Source organism: Chamaea fasciata, unplaced genomic scaffold (genome assembly GCF_029207755.1).
Source record: "Chamaea fasciata isolate MVZ Bird 193981 ecotype frontalis unplaced genomic scaffold, bChaFas1.0.hap1 SCAF_13, whole genome shotgun sequence".
Lineage (NCBI taxonomy): Eukaryota > Metazoa > Chordata > Aves > Passeriformes > Sylviidae > Chamaea > Chamaea fasciata.
The window spans coordinates 1464331-1482937 of record NW_027094098.1 but is presented as its reverse complement, the minus strand read 5'-3'; the positions used below and the strand labels follow the sequence as shown (position 1 = coordinate 1482937).

Sequence of the window (18607 nt, the reverse complement as noted above, 5' to 3'; positions counted from 1 at the left end):
TAAATACAAAGTTATTGTCCTTTTTAGAGCCTATGAGCCATTTGGGATAAATGTTGGCAGACTGGAGGCAGTGGTGTGCATGTGAACACTGCCTTCTATGGAGACCAGCCCTTTTCATGCTAAAATCAAAAGGCACCATCAAATACAGCAGATGTGACTGATTTACTTCCATTTCTTGGAGTAAATTAAATACTATTTTATGTTATTGAAACCACTTTGTACATGCAATTCTAAGAAGTTCTTCTGTTGCTGTCTTGCAGGAATGACACAGTACGATATGCTTTGGATGTACTGGCCATCCTGACGGTAGTTCCTAAAATCCAGTTGCAGCTGGCAGAACCTGTGGATGTATTAGATGAAGCTGGATCTACTGTTTCCACAGTGGGTAAGCTGAATATGGTCCTAACGTCTTACACATTTATCACTTCTGCTGTATGGATTTTGTCTGGCTGTTCCTCACCTGCAGGGAGACAAGGGTTAAAATAATTCATGTACTCAGAGTTACTGTCAAGGATGCAAATAAATGGGAGAGTGCACTGTGGTTAAAATTGTGTCATGATTAGCACTGTGATTGGGTTACAAATTTAGAGGCAGGTCTTTCTCTTGCACTTGTTTTCAAGAGCTCATTAAATGCGGGTGGAGCCAGATATACTTTTGTAATGGGACTATTAGGTTTCCTCTGTTTCTCAGAAATTTAGGTCTCCTGAGGATATGGTATTTGAGAGTAAGGGAGAGAAACAGTTATTGCTGTGTGAGTTATGCTTGAACTGGTTACCTTCAGGTTCAGCATGTAAATGAGTGAAATGTGCCTGGATCAGATCCAAGGCTTCTATTTTAACTGAAGCCTCACTTTTCCTTTTAAGAAAATAAAAATAAAAGGCAGGCAGAATACTAGATATAGACAAAAGACAATTTCTTTTAAACAAAAAGTCTCTAGGCAAACACCAATTCCGTGAGAGTTTTGATATTCTGAAGCAGGCATGAAACTAGCAGGAATTCTGTGGGGGGAAAAAAGGCACCTTAAAGTTTCTTTTTTGCCTGGTTCCTTTTGAAAGTTGTGATATGATTATTTTGTCCTCCATGACTTGGTCCCCTTCCTTCCTATTAGTGTTTACTTTGTTAGTGTTTGTACAAGAGGGCTCTGTGTGGTAAGAACCAGAGCATGTCTGCACATCTTGCTCGGTCCAGACACCTTAGATTTTTTACTCCTGGGCTGTGCTTGATCACCACATCTAAGAGATTGTGTGGCACTACCTACTGATGATGAGGTGGAGGACCAGCAGCGCAGGAAAATATTTTGCTAGGGAGGTAGAAGAATATGTCTTAGACTAGTGAGCAGAACTTCAGGAATTTCTGGAATTAAGGGAAGTACCTATTTGCTTCAAATTTCTTGGAAGACTCCCTTACTTGTCTGGTCAACTTGTGTAAGATACATTTTTAGAGTACTAAAGAAACTACTTCTTTCCCTCACTAGGTATTAGTATCATCCTTGGAGTTGCTGAGGGTGAGTTTTTCATCCATGATGCTGAGATTCAGAAATCAGCCCTTCAGATCATCATCAATTGTGTGTGTGGCCCAGATAACCGGATCTCCAGCATCGGGAAATTCATCTCCGGGACTCCTCGTCGAAAGCTTCCTCAGGCCCCCAAGAGCAGTGAGCACACGTTAGCCAAGATGTGGAATGTGGTACAGTCCAACAACGGCATCAAGGTGCTGCTGTCGTTGCTGTCTGTGAAGATGCCGATCACTGACGCGGATCAGATCCGGGCGCTGGCCTGCAAAGCCCTGGTGGGGCTGTCGCGCAGCAGCACCGTCCGGCAGATCATCAGCAAGCTGCCCCTGTTCAGCAGCTGTCAGATCCAGCAGCTGATGAAGGAGCCCGTGCTGCAGGATAAGCGCAGCGAGCACGTGAAGTTCTGCAAATACGCCGCCGAGCTCATCGAGCGCGTCTCGGGGAAGCCGCTGCTCATCGGCACCGATGTCTCGCTGGCGCGGCTGCAGAAGGCGGATGTGGTGGCCCAGTCAAGGATCACCTTTCCTGAGAAGGAGCTGCTGCTGCTGATTCGGAACCATCTCATCTCTAAGGGCCTCGGGGAAACGGCGTCTGTCCTTACGAAGGAGGCTGACCTGCCCATGACTGCAGCATCTCACTCTTCTGCCTTCACCCCTGTTGCGGCTGCTGCCTCTCCAGTGACTCTGCCTCGCACTCCTCGCATAGCTAACGGCATCTCGGCCCGTTTGAGTAGCCACACTGCTGTAGGTTCCGCTGCCACCTCTGTCCATGCTCAGGCGAGGCCGTCTGCGTCCCAAGGTCCACCTGCCCTCCCAGGCCCTTCTTACGCCAGCAACTCTCCTCTGATTGGCAGGATTAGCTTTGTCAGGGAGAGGCCGTCTCCCTGCAACGGCAGGAAAATCAGAGTGTTGCGACAAAAATCGGACCATGGCGCCTACAGCCAGAGCCCAGCTATCAAAAAGCAGCTGGACAGACACCTTCCTTCCCCACCCACGCTGGACAGTATAATCACAGAGTACCTTAGGGAGCAGCACGCCCGCTGCAAGAACCCTGTTGCCACCTGTCCCCCTTTCTCTCTCTTTACTCCCCACCAGTGTCCTGAGCCAAAACAGAGGCGCCAGGCGCCCACTAACTTTACCTCACGGCTGACCCGCAGGGCGGCCTTTCCGAAGTACGGAGGGGTGGATGGTGGCTGCTTTGATAGACACCTTATATTTAGCAGGTAAGGAAGAAAACTGTGTTGTGATCCCTCTCAGAATGTGCCCTGTGCCAAAAAGCCTTACCTGGATTCAGGCTGTGCGATCCCATGGTGGAGTATCCTTGGAGACAAAAGCGTTTTCATTCGCAGTCACAGTGAGAGAGCCTTGAAAGGCATTTTTAGTAGTCGTTCTGTTTGTCTTGTCCTTAGTGCCAGCCCTTAGTACACAAAGCACACTTTATTTTCAGTAGCGACATTGCCTAATGAAGCTGGTAGCTCTTTGTTCTCCTTTGGAAGGTGAGTATGCAGCACCAATTTTATGAGAGTGTAACATAGCCTTGAGGATGGTTGGCTGACAGATGCAGGACAGTGAAATCTATATTTTGTTCTTGTAACTGAATCATCAGCACCACCAGTAGTTGCTTTATGTGGCCTTTCCTGCAGTTAAACTGGAAGGTGAGGTAAAGTTTATGAAAATAAAGGTGATACGTTCACAAAAGCATCTTCACAGTGAAAGCAGTGTCAGTGTGGGAAATTATGATGCCAGGATGTTGTTTGGCTCATGTGACATCATCTTCTGCTAAGTGTTTCAGAAGTGTTAGGAATTTTTTTGCCAGCTCTCTGTACTTACCCAGGTGTTGACATTACAGGTTTTCCATCAATCCAGCTTTGAAGATGGAGTCCAAGTGCTTCAGCTTAATGATGTGCTGTTACAGAAGTACCAGATAGTGGAAAACAAACCCTGAAAGATTGCAAACACTGTTGTAATATTTGAGCACTAGTTTTCAGACTACACTTGGCTTATTTTAGAAGAGAGCTGTAACTTGTACCTATGTAATCTTGAAGGGCTGGATTTAATATCATCACACAGCATTTTAGTTTTGCTTCTCTCATTTGGGTTACCCATGTATTTCTGCCTTCTCCAGGTTCCGTCCAATTTCTGTGTTCAGAGAAGCAAATGAGGATGAGAGTGGCTTTACCTGTTGTGCATTTTCTGCAAGAGAACGATTCTTAATGCTGGGTACTTGCACGGGGCAGTTGAAACTCTACAACGTGTTCAGTGGACAGGAAGAGGCCAGTTACAACTGCCATAACTCTGCCATCACGCACCTTGAGCCATCCAGGGTAAGGAATCACTGACCTGTTCTGATTTTTAGCACTTCTCACTGCCTAACCCCTGGGATGTTTTGGGCCCATCAGGATATGTTCATCTGAAATGTACGCACTGGCTGGCCTGCAGTGCCTGTCATCGAAGTATTTACAATGGTTGCCTATTCTTGCTCTTGTGAGTTCTACATTTAGGGTCTTTTCTTCCCAAGATAATAAAAAATATACACAGTGGCTGTGTGCCTTCTTAAGAAATTAACATATATGTCTGGAAGTGGAGAAATGCCTAAACTGATTGTTACATGTTCATTTATGTGTGAGATAAGATATCAGTGTTTATATATCTTTGCTGGAGAAAGAAACCCTTCAGGGAATGATTCTAGGAAGAAAGAAAAGATTTATAAGCAGAATGGACTCCTCTCACAGGCCATCAGAATTCAGCCATGGGTTATCCTGATTTTACCTGCTGTTAACATCATAGATTGTTCCTATTGTTACCTGTAAAGTTTGTCTGCCAAGGGCTCTTTGTTATAGATAGTATTAGATACTTGGATTTTTTACCTACAGGAGTAGTATTAGGCACAAACATCTGCTCTACAGTTTCTAAACTGATCTTGTAAGTTAAAAGTGTACAGGTAAAATGATAACCTCTGTTTTCCCTGGTGTTTTCCTTTCCTCGACTCCAATCTGGAAATCCAGGATGGATCTTTATTGCTGACATCTGCTACGTGGAGCCAACCTCTGTCTGCATTGTGGGGAATGAAGTCTGTCTTTGATATGAAGTAGGTACACTCTGATTCAGCTGTGGGGTGTGCTTCAGTTGGAAGAGCCATTTGATACAGGAATAAACTCGAAAACAGGATAGCACAGATCTCAAAATGTCTCTTGTGAAAAACAAAATGTGATCCCTTTCTTATGTTGGTAATTTCCCTATTTTATGTGGTACAGAGCCAAATTCTAGCTAAGTTCCACCTGAAGTCCTGTTTCATGCCAGATAGAACACTAAAGTCACTGTTACTCCTGAAGTCAAAGAAACATGTTTGTTTTTATTCCTGTGTTTGTAAATTATCTTGGCAATCTTTCTGTAGCCAGTTTGGAATCTGACTAACATGATGGTTTGCATGGTGAAATTGTCAGACCTGGACTGCAAACTTTTTAAAAACCAATGGCAATATTTACAATTGTTCCTTCCCATTAAAAAGTGGGTGGAAAACTCTTCATTTTTAAAAGGTTTGATTGTTGTCTGCTTTAGTTGTAAAGAACTGTTGTGGTGTGACCTGTGTGGGGTCAGCTAGAGGCCTTTCTTCAGCGGAAAGGTTGAACTCCCTCAGGCTGCACGTGTTTCAGTGTTCACGATGCCATCCATTGCTGCTTTCTCCAAAGTGGTATATTTATGGCAAGCTCTGTTGATGGCAGGTCTGAATTTGCTACTGCAGTGTGATGTGGTCAGTGGTAAAGGAGAGGGTTTTCTCCATCTTTCCTCTGTTGTTGAAACCTGTGCTGGAGCCGTTGGGGGTTGTTTGGATCACGTGGAATCTGCAATTCCTTCATTTCCTTACTGACTGTATCTGCAGGCATTCCTTCCCTGATGACCACTATGTGGAGTTCAGCAAGCACTCTCAGGACAGGGTCATTGGCACAAAGGGAGACATTGCACATGTAAGTACCAGGAAAGCTCATGGCTGTGAAGCTCTGGCAGGAATACAATTCTCCATAGGATATCTATGAATTGATGTGAGTGCTTTGATGCTCTGTGTAACTGATGAGCTTCAGAGGAAAACTTTGAAAGTGTCGAGTAACTTCTCCCTGTTCCTGAGCGTATAAACTTGACCATCACAAGCAGTATGGATGTGTTGCCTCTGGGCAGTTTTAGATTTTGCTTTGTTTTATTGATTTGAGAAAGATCATGCAGGATTTTTTCACCTCTGAAGCTACTTTCCTAGCCTTGCTTTTCAGTAATAGTAATAATAATAATAAAGTTCCACTGTAAACAGTAGCTCAGTCAACAGCTGTGGGAAGCGTCCTATCAGAAATGTCCTCCTTTCCCCCCTCAAATTTGCAGCTTGCTTTTGGGTAATTTAACTTTACTACTGTATTCTCAGAGTATTGTTGTAGTGCTTTGTATGAATTCCTGCAAATTGGACAGACAAGGCTTCAGAGAGCTTCTGCTGCTTTGCAGTGCTAATTTGCATTTGTAATAGGCACCGTCTCTCTTAAAGGAGAATTTGTGTAAAAATTTCCATGAAATATAACTTACTCAAATTATTTGTCATTTCATGTGTTACTCTGATTTGTTTAAATAAACTCTCCATTCCTGCCCAGTTTTTAACTAGGATTTAGCTGGAAATTTGTGTCTTGTGTTTATCTCGTAAACAGATTTGTTTTCCAGTTCTAGAGAATATTTTCCTCTGTAAGTTTGAACAAGAGCTAGACTCTGAAGGATGTTACAGATCAGATTTATCTGAGGAGATGATCATAAACCCCATGTACTAGTTTAAAGCCCTTTTTATATTCCAAAAGTTTCTTGTGCCAAAGCTCAAATTTGCCTTTCTGTGTCAATGCCAAGAATTTTAACTCATTTTCTATAGATCCTGGCTTTTTTTCCCCCTCACTGTGTGCTTTGGAATTTGAATGTTTGTAAATACCATCTGCTCTGAAAGCAGTTCCATTTCTGAAATAGTTTCTGGCTAAGTGGTACCTTGTGATTGCGGCTTCCCAGTCCAGTTCTCATAGTGGGGTTATTTTATTTGGAACTCACCCTGTTTGTAGTGAAATGTGTCAGTGAACCTGCAGTAAGCCAAGCACTGGCCAAAACTTGTTGCGGAGCTTGTTTCCAGCTGTGAAAAACTATTAAGGGGCTGGTAGGAGGGGTTATTTATGAAATGCTGTCACATGAATTGGGAAACTAAAATGGGGAATGGGGTGATTCTGTAAGCCCTGATCTTGGAAGGGGAACAGGGGGATTTTAGGCACAAGTACGTTACAAATTGTGACTAATCTTTCTTTTTCTTTTTAATCTAAAAGATCTATGATATTCAGACTGGCAACAAGCTATTGACTCTGTTTAACCCAGATCTTGCCAACAACTACAAGAAGAACTGTGCCACCTTTAACCCCACTGACGACCTTGTACTAAATGATGGTGTCCTCTGGGATGTCAGATCAGCACAAGCCATCCACAAGTTTGACAAATTCAACATGACTATCAGTGGTGTTTTCCATCCCAATGGGCTGGAGGTCATAGTCAACACTGAAATTGTATCCTTTGGGCCACTGTGGGAACTGGTACTGGGACTGGTGTGGATGAACAAATAGCTGTTTGCAGTTGTATTAATGGTCTTCTGTGCTGCATGTTATATGTGGTAACAGGAGCTTCTATCTGTGAATGAAGGAGGACTAAGAACTGTTAGGTAGCTAACTTAAATCTAGATTCTGCCTCTGATGTAGTCTAGAGAAAATTATTAATACAGAGAGAGCAAGAGAGATTTTCTCCTCTGATCCACTCCACAGCACCTTAGCTCTCTTCCCATGTCTTAACAAGATCAGCCTTGAAGGTACTGCAGTCACCTCTCATGACTGGGAATGGCAATTTGAGTAAGCTTTCTCATTTTGAACACGTGGAATGGAATTGTAGTGCCAGTGTCCAACTCTACTTCCATCATATTTGCAAGACAGAGGCAGTGAGGTTTCTTGAACGCAGTTGGCCAGTTCTTTGCCACTTCATTGAAAAGGAAATAGAAATTTTCAGTTGTTTTTGTTTGTTCCTCCTTAGTCTGTGTTTTTTCAGTGGGACCTCCGAACTTTCCATTTGTTACACACAGTACCTGCACTGGATCAGTGTCGTGTGGTCTTCAACTATACTGGCACAGTGATGTATGGAGGTAGGACTTCTCCCCTTACATCACTCTCCTGGGTCACCTCTTGTGAGATAAACAGATGCTTGTTCAGTGAAATGGGAAGCTTCAGAGACTGTAACTCCAGGCCTTACTGGCATATGTGAACTGGATTTTTTCCAGGATGTTCATGCTATGTGTATTGCTGACAAAGACAGTTTTCTGTAACATCAGCAATATCACAACCAATTTGTGAGATTAAAAAGCAACCTATTGTTAAATGGCAGATCCAGTGATGCCTGAGAAAATAATTTTGTCCTCTGTATTTAGTTTTGATGGTCTGTGGTATCAATAAAGGCATCTCTGGAAGAGAAGATATTAAATGGGTCTTGCCAAGCTATTAAATATAAAGAAATTTCATGTCAGAGTCTCATTTGATCTGAAGTTGATTAATGGTAGTGACTAATGGAAGGCAGATTTGTGGAATAATCTTTCCTTGTTTCAGCTATGTTGCAGGCAGATGATGAGGATGACCTTCTGGAGGAGAGAATGAGAAGTCCCTTTGGCTCTTCTTTCAGGACATTTAATGCAACTGATTATAAACCTATAGGTAAGAGTAAGAGAGGAGCCAATAGCTTTGTCTGGAGGCTTGAAGGTTTTTTTTGAAAGTTTGCTGAGTAACATTCACTTCTCTCTGCATGTGTGAGAAAACAAACTGCTATATCCTGTTCTGGAGGAAGCACAGGAGTTGGGTTTAACACTGACATAATTTCAAGTATCATATCCCGTTCAGTGTGTGACTGCCTTACTTGCTTCTGTTCAGCAGTTCTGGCTTTATTTCCTCTCTTCTTTGCAAGTAAGGCATAATCTGAGGCAGTAGGTCACTTGGCCAGGATGGCATTGCTCTCATTTCACATGGGGCTCTTTTTTTAGCTCGTGGAGCTAAGCTAATTGCTGCAGTGGACATAAACAAATGTGGCTTTTGCCGTTGAAGGGAGGCGTAGGTCAACTCAGTCCCTTTGTTGCCACCTATGCTGAAGGATGATCTGTTGTTTACTGTGCTTAGGGAAACCAGTAAATGTATTATCAAGGGAGGAGGCACTGTGCAGAGCAGGTTAAGAGGCTGTTTCTTACAATAGTCTCCAACGTTCCTATTTGTTATTACAGGTTTAATTACCTACAAACATTCCTTTCACTAGTTTCAGCTGTTATTTCTTGTCCCATGACTGGATTATTTGCTTTTAGACACTTCTTTTTCAGTGAGCATTAAGTAACCTGCAGTTAACCACTGAGTTTGTTCTGTGATGTTTTCCAGCTACCATAGATGTAAAGCGGAATATCTTTGACTTGTGCACAGACAGCAAGGACTGCTATCTGGCTGTCATTGAGGTAAAGCAGCTAAAATAAACCCTGGTCTCTGTAGCTTGTTGTTTCTTTTTTGGAGTTCCTGCTGTGAAATTCATGTCCTAAGCAGTGGTGGTGTTTTGGTGGTGCTAAAGATGCTGCTCATTTTTTATTCTGCACCTCCTGCAGTCTTGTTTTGCTGCCTCTTATTCCTTAAATTTCCAGATACATTTGCTTCTCCTCTTCAGACTCTTCCCACTTTAAAATGTAGAGATTTTCCTTCTCATGAGCATAAGGAAAAATGTGGTTTTTCTCTTCTTTATAGCAATAATTTCCTATTATTGCAAATTAAAATGTGCACTGGACCAAATAACTGGGAAATGCAATCTTTCAGGTGTTTCCCACAGAGCTTTTCTGTGAATCACTCTCACTGTTCCTTCTGCACTTGTCTTCCTAGCAAAATCCCAGAAGTTAAGGATTTGAAGCAAAAATTACTGAGCTAAACGTCTGGTTTGTTATGGATGCAGTTCTTTGCTCCATACATAATATGTTGTCAGAACCCAATTTCTTGAAGCCTGATTATGCACATGTAATGAGTAATGTAAAATCCTGTCAGTTTTATATTCTGTGAACAGCTGATCCCTATGGTCCGCAAAAGCAAGTCAAGAATTTGTAGCAGGGCAAATTTCATGTGTAACTGCTGAAGTTGGAGGTGACAAGGGTTGTGAGACCAAGAAAATTTTCTTAAAGAGGAGTCATTGGAGATGTTACTTCAGGGAACATGGCAGGTCTTGAAACCAAAGAGAGTGCTGGTAAATGGGAGGGAACGATTTTAGAAATATCGCTGTGGTTGAGATCGGGGGTAGCACTGAATATGACAGCTGAGCTTAGTTCCTGGGGTTAACTTCCCTGTGGGCATCTCCCCTGCAGAACCAGGGCAGCATGGACGCCATGAACATGGACACGGTGTGCAGGCTCTATGAAGTGGGCCGGCAGCGGCTGGCAGAAGATGAGGAGGATGAAGAAGAAGATCAGGTGAGAAGCATGGCATTGACCTGGGTGTTCAAGAATAGCTGTTAGCCCTCTACATGTGTTCATGTTTTACCCAGAAAGTACAGAGGCCTCATTTGGCCTAATGTGGAATAGATGACATTACTGTCAATGTAAACTAAGACATTCTGTGCAGAACCTGTGTGAACAGTAACTTTGTGCACTGTAAACTAACACAATCATATATGATTTATTAATTTCCTTAAGTATTCAGTCTTGATCAGAAGCTTTGCTTTTTCTTCTGCTTTTTTTTTTCCAAGTATTTCAGCCCTCAATATAGACAGTAGTGCTTGAGGCTTTCCTTTTTTTCAATTCCAGTTCTCATATTTGGACATAATTTATCACCAGTTTTTGAAAGAGACACAGCTTGTGACTGATGCAGTGAAACTGCACAGTACTTCTACACCGCAAAAGGTTTAAAGGCTTTTGAAGAGGGCTGTAGGTTTGCACTAGGATGTGTTGGTTTTCCTTCTCTGATCAGCTGTTTGATCTCTGGCAATTTGACAGAAGGGCTCAGAACTGCAGAAAGTGCCCCTCAGGGTGCAGCTGGTAGAATACACAGTAGGACAGAATGCTTACTACAGTAAAGTGAGAATTAAAATTCCACAGAATCAATTTGTAACCTTGTGGGTGTCAGGTGTTTTGGGGTTTTTTTTTGGACAGGCAAAAACCTTATGCTTCAATTCCCTAAAGATTTGAAATGCATTCTTTCTTGCTCTTTGATGTCTGCATTCTAGTAAATCCTACATTTGTATCTCTTGTGAGAAAAGCTGACTTCACCTTTTTCCAAAGAGTGCCAGAAGGTAATACTTTGGTGGGGTTTTTTCCCCAGACTGTGGAAAGCTGGATTTGTGTTACCCTTTCTATCTCTGAATCTTCCTGTTGCTTGGTTATAACTCATACTTTCTAGTTCAGAAGACTGGAGAGTAGGTCTCAAGAAAGAGTAACTTTCTTTGCAGTGAATTGTTGTTGTTATTTTGATTTCTCTGTAATTCTGAAGATAAAGCAGTAGTTCTGGTTTGGGTGTGAAGCGTGCTTTCCTGGCCCCGGAGTGTGCTACAAGGTTGCAGTTGAAGTCTTGGTATTCTTTTGAAATCTTTGGTTGCTGTATCTATTCGTAGATTGGATAGATTAGAAGAACAGAATTTCTTGGGAAGCAATGAAGAGGGAGGAGAGATTATTGCTCCCTCCTTCCTTTCTAGATCCCAGCCATCCAGTGCTTGCCATGGGCAATATTTACTATTTCTATGTCCACTTCCACTGTTTTGGTTCACTTTCACTGTATGTTATTAGTATTCATATTTTCTTTATTAAATCTCCAAAAATAGTTTGTAGCAGAAATGAGTTTTGCATTTTACAGCGATTAACTAGCAGCTGTCAGGGCCCTGCTTTGCAAAATCATTGGTAAGTGTTGACTTAAGGGAGATCTGTGTTTGTGCAAGGCATTCAGTGTTTCCAGGCTGTAACACCAGGTACCCAGCAGAGATAAGGGATCTGCCATCTAGCACATGTGACTGGGGACACTTTCTGTCTTACAAACAGAGGTGGCCCCAGGCAGAATCTACGTGTGCTAAAAGCTTCTCTGTGAGGCTGATTAAGTGTTCAAACAAGGCTGCTCTTGGATTGATTTGCAAGCTAAGAGTGATTAGTTTATTGCATAACTGCTGCTTTTTACGGTCTCCATTTCTGGGATCTGTACATGTTTCCTTGACAGCAACTTCTAGGGAATGGTTACAACCAAGTTTGTTTAGTAAGAGAGATTTGGTTTTAATATAAGCAACACTTGTGAACCCAAATTCAATTCAATGTATGTATATCTAGCCAAACATAAACTAAGCCCCTTGCTCTTTGTCCCACAACTGTTCTGTGCTTTCTTCTGGTTTGTTTTTGTCTTAGGTTTACAGAATACAGCTTTTGTCTCTGTAGAGACATCCAATATTGAGCTAGAATGAATAGAGGTTTTCCTGAATGAAGACAGAATCTCTTTGGTACACTTGTCTGTTGAGAGGTTCCTTGATGGAAGGATTTTTGTTTGTGTGCATATCCTCTCACATATGTAGATTTTCAATATTTGCCTAGTTAGTTTCTGTGATTTAGCTTCTGAAAAATTTGGTATAGCATTTCAAACCTGTTGGAACTTCTCAAAGATACTCTAATACCTTCTGGCTGAAAGAGGATGCTTTCTGATCTTTCTTGAAAGTGGTGGTGGGGGGAAATGCGTATGAATCAACATGAATCTAGTATCTTTTTGGTTAAGGTTTGTGAGGCAAAAACTAATCTGTTTGACCCCTACCTCTTCACACCTTGACTTGATGTATATTTGGATTTTTATATCTGACCTACGTGGGTCCATGAGTACATTTTTTTTGCCTGTACAGAAAGTAATGAGTACTCAAATAGAAGGGTGGCTGATGGGCTAGCCTTGCTCAGAAGTCATGTGATGCACAATGAAAGTGCTTTAAAATTCGTGCTAAGAGATAAGAACTGTGGACAAAAATATCTGCCTGACTTTTTTTTACCTTAAACTTTGATGCCTCACATTGTCAGTTCTGACAAACATCAGCTAATGGCTCCATGACAGCTTTTTCAAAAAGCAAAGACTGAGAGTCCATGAAATGAATCTAGCAGGGATGTTTGGCCTACAGATATCTTTCGGTTCCTTCTGTAATTTAAGAAACAAAACTGTCTTATTCCTCCTGTCTCAAACCAACTTTGTAAGATCAACTGATCTGCTACATAAATAGCCCTTGAATTAAATGATGAGGCTGACTCAGTGGCTTGAGCATGGAACTGCTGCAGTGAACGTTTGTGGGTTTGTTTGAAATGCTTGAGGACAGCACCAGTGTGGGCTGCTTCTTCCCTGCTGCTGTGCCAGCCTTTCCAGTGAGATCCCTGGGAGGCTGCCTTTCCCTAGGTATGGCCAGTAATCCAGAGTTGTCAAGCCTTGTTAAACAGAACAAATGCTAATGAATGTTGATACTCTGTGGTCTGTACTTACTGTGCACTGAGGGAAAGTGACGATGTAACATGTTTAACAAGAGTGTTTGGCAAGCTCTTTAGTTGGGTGTTTTACTCCAAAAATACCAGTGTTCTGCCTTGAACTCCCATGGGTTTTGTGAATTATTTCACTACTGGGTGAGTAGCCAAATGTATCCATCAATAACCAGCAATCTTACTCACAAGTATTTGCAAAACTGTGTTCAGCATACAGGGAAATAAGTAAGGGTTTTCTATTTTTCAGTCTGGCTGCAAGATCTTCCTCTTTTTCTTCCTGTATTTACCACTCTTCTGATACACTCCTTCAGTTAGATTTAGTGAAAATTAATTGGGTGTCTGAGCTACTGGTACAGATCTTGGACCATCTTTTGGTTGTTTGCTTGCTTTGTTCTTGCTTATTTCTCTTTCTTGGCATATTAGCATCACTTGTTTCACTTGTTAATCTACTGTCTTCTTGTAGTGAGACAGAGGAGGAATTTCAGAGGAAGTGGCACATGGCAGCTGCCATGGGCTAGAAAAGCAGACTTCAGAAATGTTATCTGCTCTGAAAAGGTCAAACCAAGGGAACACAGAGTAGACTCAAAACTGTGAAACTGAAGTCTGAATGAGGTGATCTTCTGAGTGGGTTTTAGGATTTTCAGTCTGTGCATTTTTACTTCCCTGCTTTAGCTTTTCTTTCCATATTAGTTGTTTAAGGCATGTTTTTCTCTCTGTGATACGTGTGGGTGATGTTGCATCTGTAAGGCTCAAGCAATGTCCGCAGTTAGTCATGTTCAGAGAGATTTATGGCTTCAGCAACACAATGCTTCACCTAGCTGTCCCTGTCCTATAAAGTGTGTTCTACTTCTTTTGCCAGACCTGAAGAACTGTTAATTATCCTGCAGTGCTTCTGGGCTATCGAAATGGTTGATGGTAGGTGTGTAATTTGTCTTTTTGCATTGGTTTAGAAAATTCTAGGTGATGGAAAATAAGCTTTGTTGATGAGGCAATAAAGACTCTAAAGACAATCACTATTCCAGCATATGGTTTAGCCAGGGTGGAGCATGTTTTCCTCAGCTTTTTATATGGTCTTTGTGATCCCAGTTTCTACTTTTATTTTAGGATTCTCCCCCATCTATCTGCAACAGTAATTCCAACGGCAATTCCACTGTACTTTATTGCTGTTGTTTGATATAGTGGGATTGTTTTTGTCATGTAAATACTTACTTGCTGGGGAAAGACCCCACAAACCTTAATCCATATTGGCATCAGTATTTGGGAATCATCAGACCATGGTGGTGCTTTGCCACTATAAGCTGACTAGAAGGATTTTTGTCACCAGGGACCCTAAAATAAGAGTTTGTTTTAGGAGCTCTTCCTGTAATATTTGAAGGTACAGTTTGATTACAAATCTTACTCAGGGATAAAATCATTTACAAAATAATAGCTGTGAACGGGTATTTTCAGACAAATGTCTCAAAGGATAGTAAGTATGTGTCTATTGCCCACCTTCATAGAAATTTTTGAGCTTAGTTGCAGCTGGGGAGGCTGAGTAAAGAGTGATTTCTATCAAAGAAACTTCATATATAACAGACACATCTTTTGAACCGGCATCCTCCAAAACAGGTATTTAAAAGAACAGTGCCTGTACTTTTAACCACTTTTTTAGATAGTAGCAAGTAACTGTGACTGCTTTAGCCTGTTCTACTGTTTCAGAATCTATTTTCAGTAGCTCTCAGGCAGTGCAGAGGAAATTCTTGGAAAGAGATAAGTATTTGGAGTTTCCAGAAGGGCAGACTTAGTATTATGATGTAAAACGGCTTCAGCGGAGATAAAAACATATTCTGCCTGTTCAGTGACATCAATCAAAGATGTCCTTCTTGCTAACACATCTTTCTAGAATTCCCACAGTAGCTGGGATCCAAGTAAATAAAAGCTGCCTTGGCTGTGGTGAAAAATGCCAGTCAGAGGCTTGAGAAAATAAAGGAACAAATTCTTGTCCATAGCGAAGGAGTTCATTTACCTGCCAAATTCTTAAATTCCTTCATGCAGTATTGTTCTTTGTCATGGAATTAAAGGAATGAATTTATTTATGTAAGTGGGAATGTGAGATCAGTGAGAGAAAGGAAAAGAAGCATATTGAGATATTATGCCTAGTTCTGTACTCCTTACATTACCTCTGAACCCTACAGCCCAGAGAATATAATAGCAGTCACCTTAAACTCCTTTATCCCAAGCATTAAGGAAGGAATCAGCTGTGAGATGATGGCTTGCACTCAGAGGACAGTGGCTGGAGCCAGGTTGATTATCATCAGCTGCACACAGATTGAGATAGAAACATTTCATAGGCAAAACCTGAGTTTGCTCAAAAGAGCCCCACCTGAACCTCCTGATCCATGTGAGGTCCATTTCCTTAAAGCTTTTGTTTGTCTGTATCATGGATGCTGTGTCATTCATCTCAGGTAAGTAGTCATTGCTAGACAGTCTAAACCCACTTACACAGACCAAGAGATTAACTGCTTTTTATTTCTTCACTCCATGTTTTGCCTCTGTGACATTCTGTACGCTGTGTGCTGTTTCCTGTTTTAAATCTGCACATACCTACACCTGCATAGAAGCCTATGGTAAGATTCCTTGCTTGTTACATATGGTAACTTCTGCACCTTCCCAGGCTTCTACATTTTTAGCTCTGTGACTAATGGCTGTGAAGAAGTAGAAATTCTAACCCTGAAGTAACCAAGAAGGTAAAAGTAGGCGCAGCCCTGTAGTGTGAAGGAGATGAATACTTGGAATTAATTTATTAGTCCATAACAGGAATTATAGGTTTGCTAGCTGAGGGGAAGGATGGACACTAGGTAATCTAGGATATGAAAATCCTTACCTGCCTGACCAGGGAGTTTGTTGGCTATATTTAAGCTTTTTCCACTACCCATTGTCTAGGAGTTTTGAGAAGTGGTTGGGGGGGGGAGGGTAGGAATTGGATAGAAACTCTTAAGTGACTGAAAACCAGACCTTGTCACTCTTGGGAATTACACAGCGAAGGCCCAGAAAGTACCATCATGGTACTCAGCAAAGAGTACAATTGTCAGAAGGTATGACAAGGGGGTTGTCTGTGGAGAAAGATAAACTGCTAGAACAAGGAGAGACTTACTCCTCTGGGTGAATCATTCTTCAGTACACTTGTGTTTGAACAATGATCATATGTTCTTTTTTTACGAAAGCAAGGCCCCTTCCCAAGCCGGAAGTAGGGAGTAATTAAAATACTGATAATTTGGAAGGGATCACATTGCTGTAGGAGAAACTTGGGGAAGGAGGGTGAAGTAAACCAGTAGGCTGTTTCTTGCGAAAGCAAATAAATTAACCAAAATAATGAGACTATGGGAAACATGAATTTCTTTAAAAAGAAAACAAACCAAGATGAAATAAACAACTGCTAGAAGCAGATGTTACCAGCAGGTAATTTTACTTGGCTAAAAGTAGCCAGAAGTGAATTAAATATGAGCTGAAACATTTGAAGTAGTGGGAAAAGCTTTACTAACATTGATTAGTTGTTCTGCAGATAGCAAAAAGATAGATGAAAATAAGAATAGTTAGAGTAATACAATCTAGCATGATTCAGACTTAGAGGTGCAATAGAGATTGTGTTTTCAGAGGGAGGAAGGGTTGCAGGAAAGCAGCTGGAGGTGAGAGGTGCTGCTTTGAAGGTGCTGACGGGAGGTGAGCAGGGGCTGGGGAAGGAGTTCATGGAGCAGTCCCAGGAAGCTGGGCAGAACTGTTGATGTGCTGCTTGGTTTTGCACTGTAGTGCAAATCAGCTCCTAGTAGAGGAAGAAAAAGTCGATGAGGTGCAAGAAAAACAAATGGAGCTTTTTCTAACAGCTGAAACCATGTCAAATAAGCAAAAAATCAGTGACCTGTAGATCGCAAACCTGAATCAAAATTTCCGACCCAAGTATCAACAATTGAAAAAGACCTGTGGGGTCTCCCTTTGGCAACTAAAGGCCAGCCTAGTGTAAATTTGAGAGATTGTGTAATCTGCAGTGGAGAAGTCTCAAATTCTGGTCATGTGGTCATAAAAAACTTTTGGATCCAAGAAATGTAATAGAGCTCAATAAAAATGTTGTGAGAGTACTTAAAAGTACTGGTGTATTTTTATATACTGCTGATCTGCAGTGCTGTAAGTCCTACTTCCTGAAGCAATTTGTGCATACACTAATTTAATGTTAGAATACATTACAGAAATACGTTAAAATCAAAAAGTTAAAGTTCTGCTTAGCTAACGTGTATTTTGTATCCGTTTGAATAAGTGAAATACTGGAGTTTTCCTAGGCCTTTGAATGATTTTTGAGAGATGAACACCAGTGAGTGTGTTAAGTATCAATAAGCTTTGCTACACAAAAAAGACATATTTGTGAATTTTCTATGTGCAAGATGATTGGTAAAGAGGAATGGTAAGAGAGTCGATGATGATGAAAGCTTATGAAATGTGTGCCAGCAAGCATCAAAGAACAATATGGCTTGAAACACAAAATGCTTGAACAAGTGCAAAGGGTATTTACTAGGCTCTGAGAGGGCTGTAAAAACTGGCAGTATGAAGAATTAGGTCAAGTAGGCTTTTTTGTTCAGTGCAGCTGCCCCAGTATCTGCCATTCCGTTAGGGGATGTTGTTTAGTTTTTTCCTTTGGGGCTTATAAATGGTAAATTAATTGAACCAAGTCTACTCTGCTTTCTGGAAGCAAACTGGTAGTAGAGTTAAGTTACCAGTAATTTGCTTTAAGATGATCTCAAGATAGTTCTTTGCTGTCTAATCAACTTTTCTGATTCTGTAAGTTTATGTCCAGATTTTCTTGTGCTATTACATCTCTGTAAATTTTTCCTACAGAAACCTGGATATGGTTTGGAATAGCTGTCTTGTCTTTCCTTGTGACATGGCACAAGGTTGATTTTTTTTGTCTGCACTTACTCAGAGTGCTTGTCTGAGTCCCTGGGGAAGGTGTGCCATTTTCTCTCTGTGTAGGGATCCATTACATGAGACAGTTGTGGTGTCTTGTGAGGATTCATCCTGGGTCCTCATGAACAGCCTCCATATCACTTGCACGTGGCGGTGTTAGACTGCACCTGGCACTGTCTCACCCCTTTCTCAGCTCTGTGTCCCAGGGCTTGGGAGCAGAAGCTGGGTGCTTGCTTTGGAGAGCTGTCTCCAGGCTGCTCCAGCTGGGAATGCTGCACTGGGCCTGCAAAGCTCCTACTTGGCTTGGCTTAGAAGCTGAGGCAGAATTCATTTGCCTGTAGCTTAGCAGAAGCTTCACAGTGTCCAAGTGGTGTTTGGGTTCTTTCAAACATGACAAGGTCCAGGTTTCCTCTTCACTGATGAAGATGCTCCTCCTGAGTCCTGTGACGTGTCACCCCTCCAGCTCTGTAAGGATGTCACTGCCTTTGTCACACTCACATGCACATGTGACTTCTCGTAGCATGAGTTACACACTATATTCTATTTTACCAAGGACAGGTATAATTTTCATCTCATCTTACTGTTCTTAGGTGGGTTTTAAATGAATGTGGCCTGACCCTAATCACCAACTTCAGA

The 18607-nt window shown here is 41.7% G+C and overlaps 1 protein-coding gene across 1 annotated transcript in view; it reads left to right on the top strand.

The window, feature by feature from the left end:
• The window catches only part of DCAF1 (DDB1 and CUL4 associated factor 1), a 47898-nt gene that overhangs the window by 22288 nt on the left and 7003 nt on the right, over nt 1-18607 (top strand). The window contains exons 13-22 of the mRNA XM_066195304.1: nt 261-385; nt 1475-2735; nt 3638-3836; nt 4518-4600; nt 5393-5477; nt 6843-7076; nt 7606-7699; nt 8157-8261; nt 8967-9040; nt 9926-10030. Coding sequence (XP_066051401.1) covers nt 261-385; nt 1475-2735; nt 3638-3836; nt 4518-4600; nt 5393-5477; nt 6843-7076; nt 7606-7699; nt 8157-8261; nt 8967-9040; nt 9926-10030 — 2365 coding nt within the window. The remainder of the gene's footprint in view (nt 1-260; nt 386-1474; nt 2736-3637; nt 3837-4517; nt 4601-5392; nt 5478-6842; nt 7077-7605; nt 7700-8156; nt 8262-8966; nt 9041-9925; nt 10031-18607) is intronic.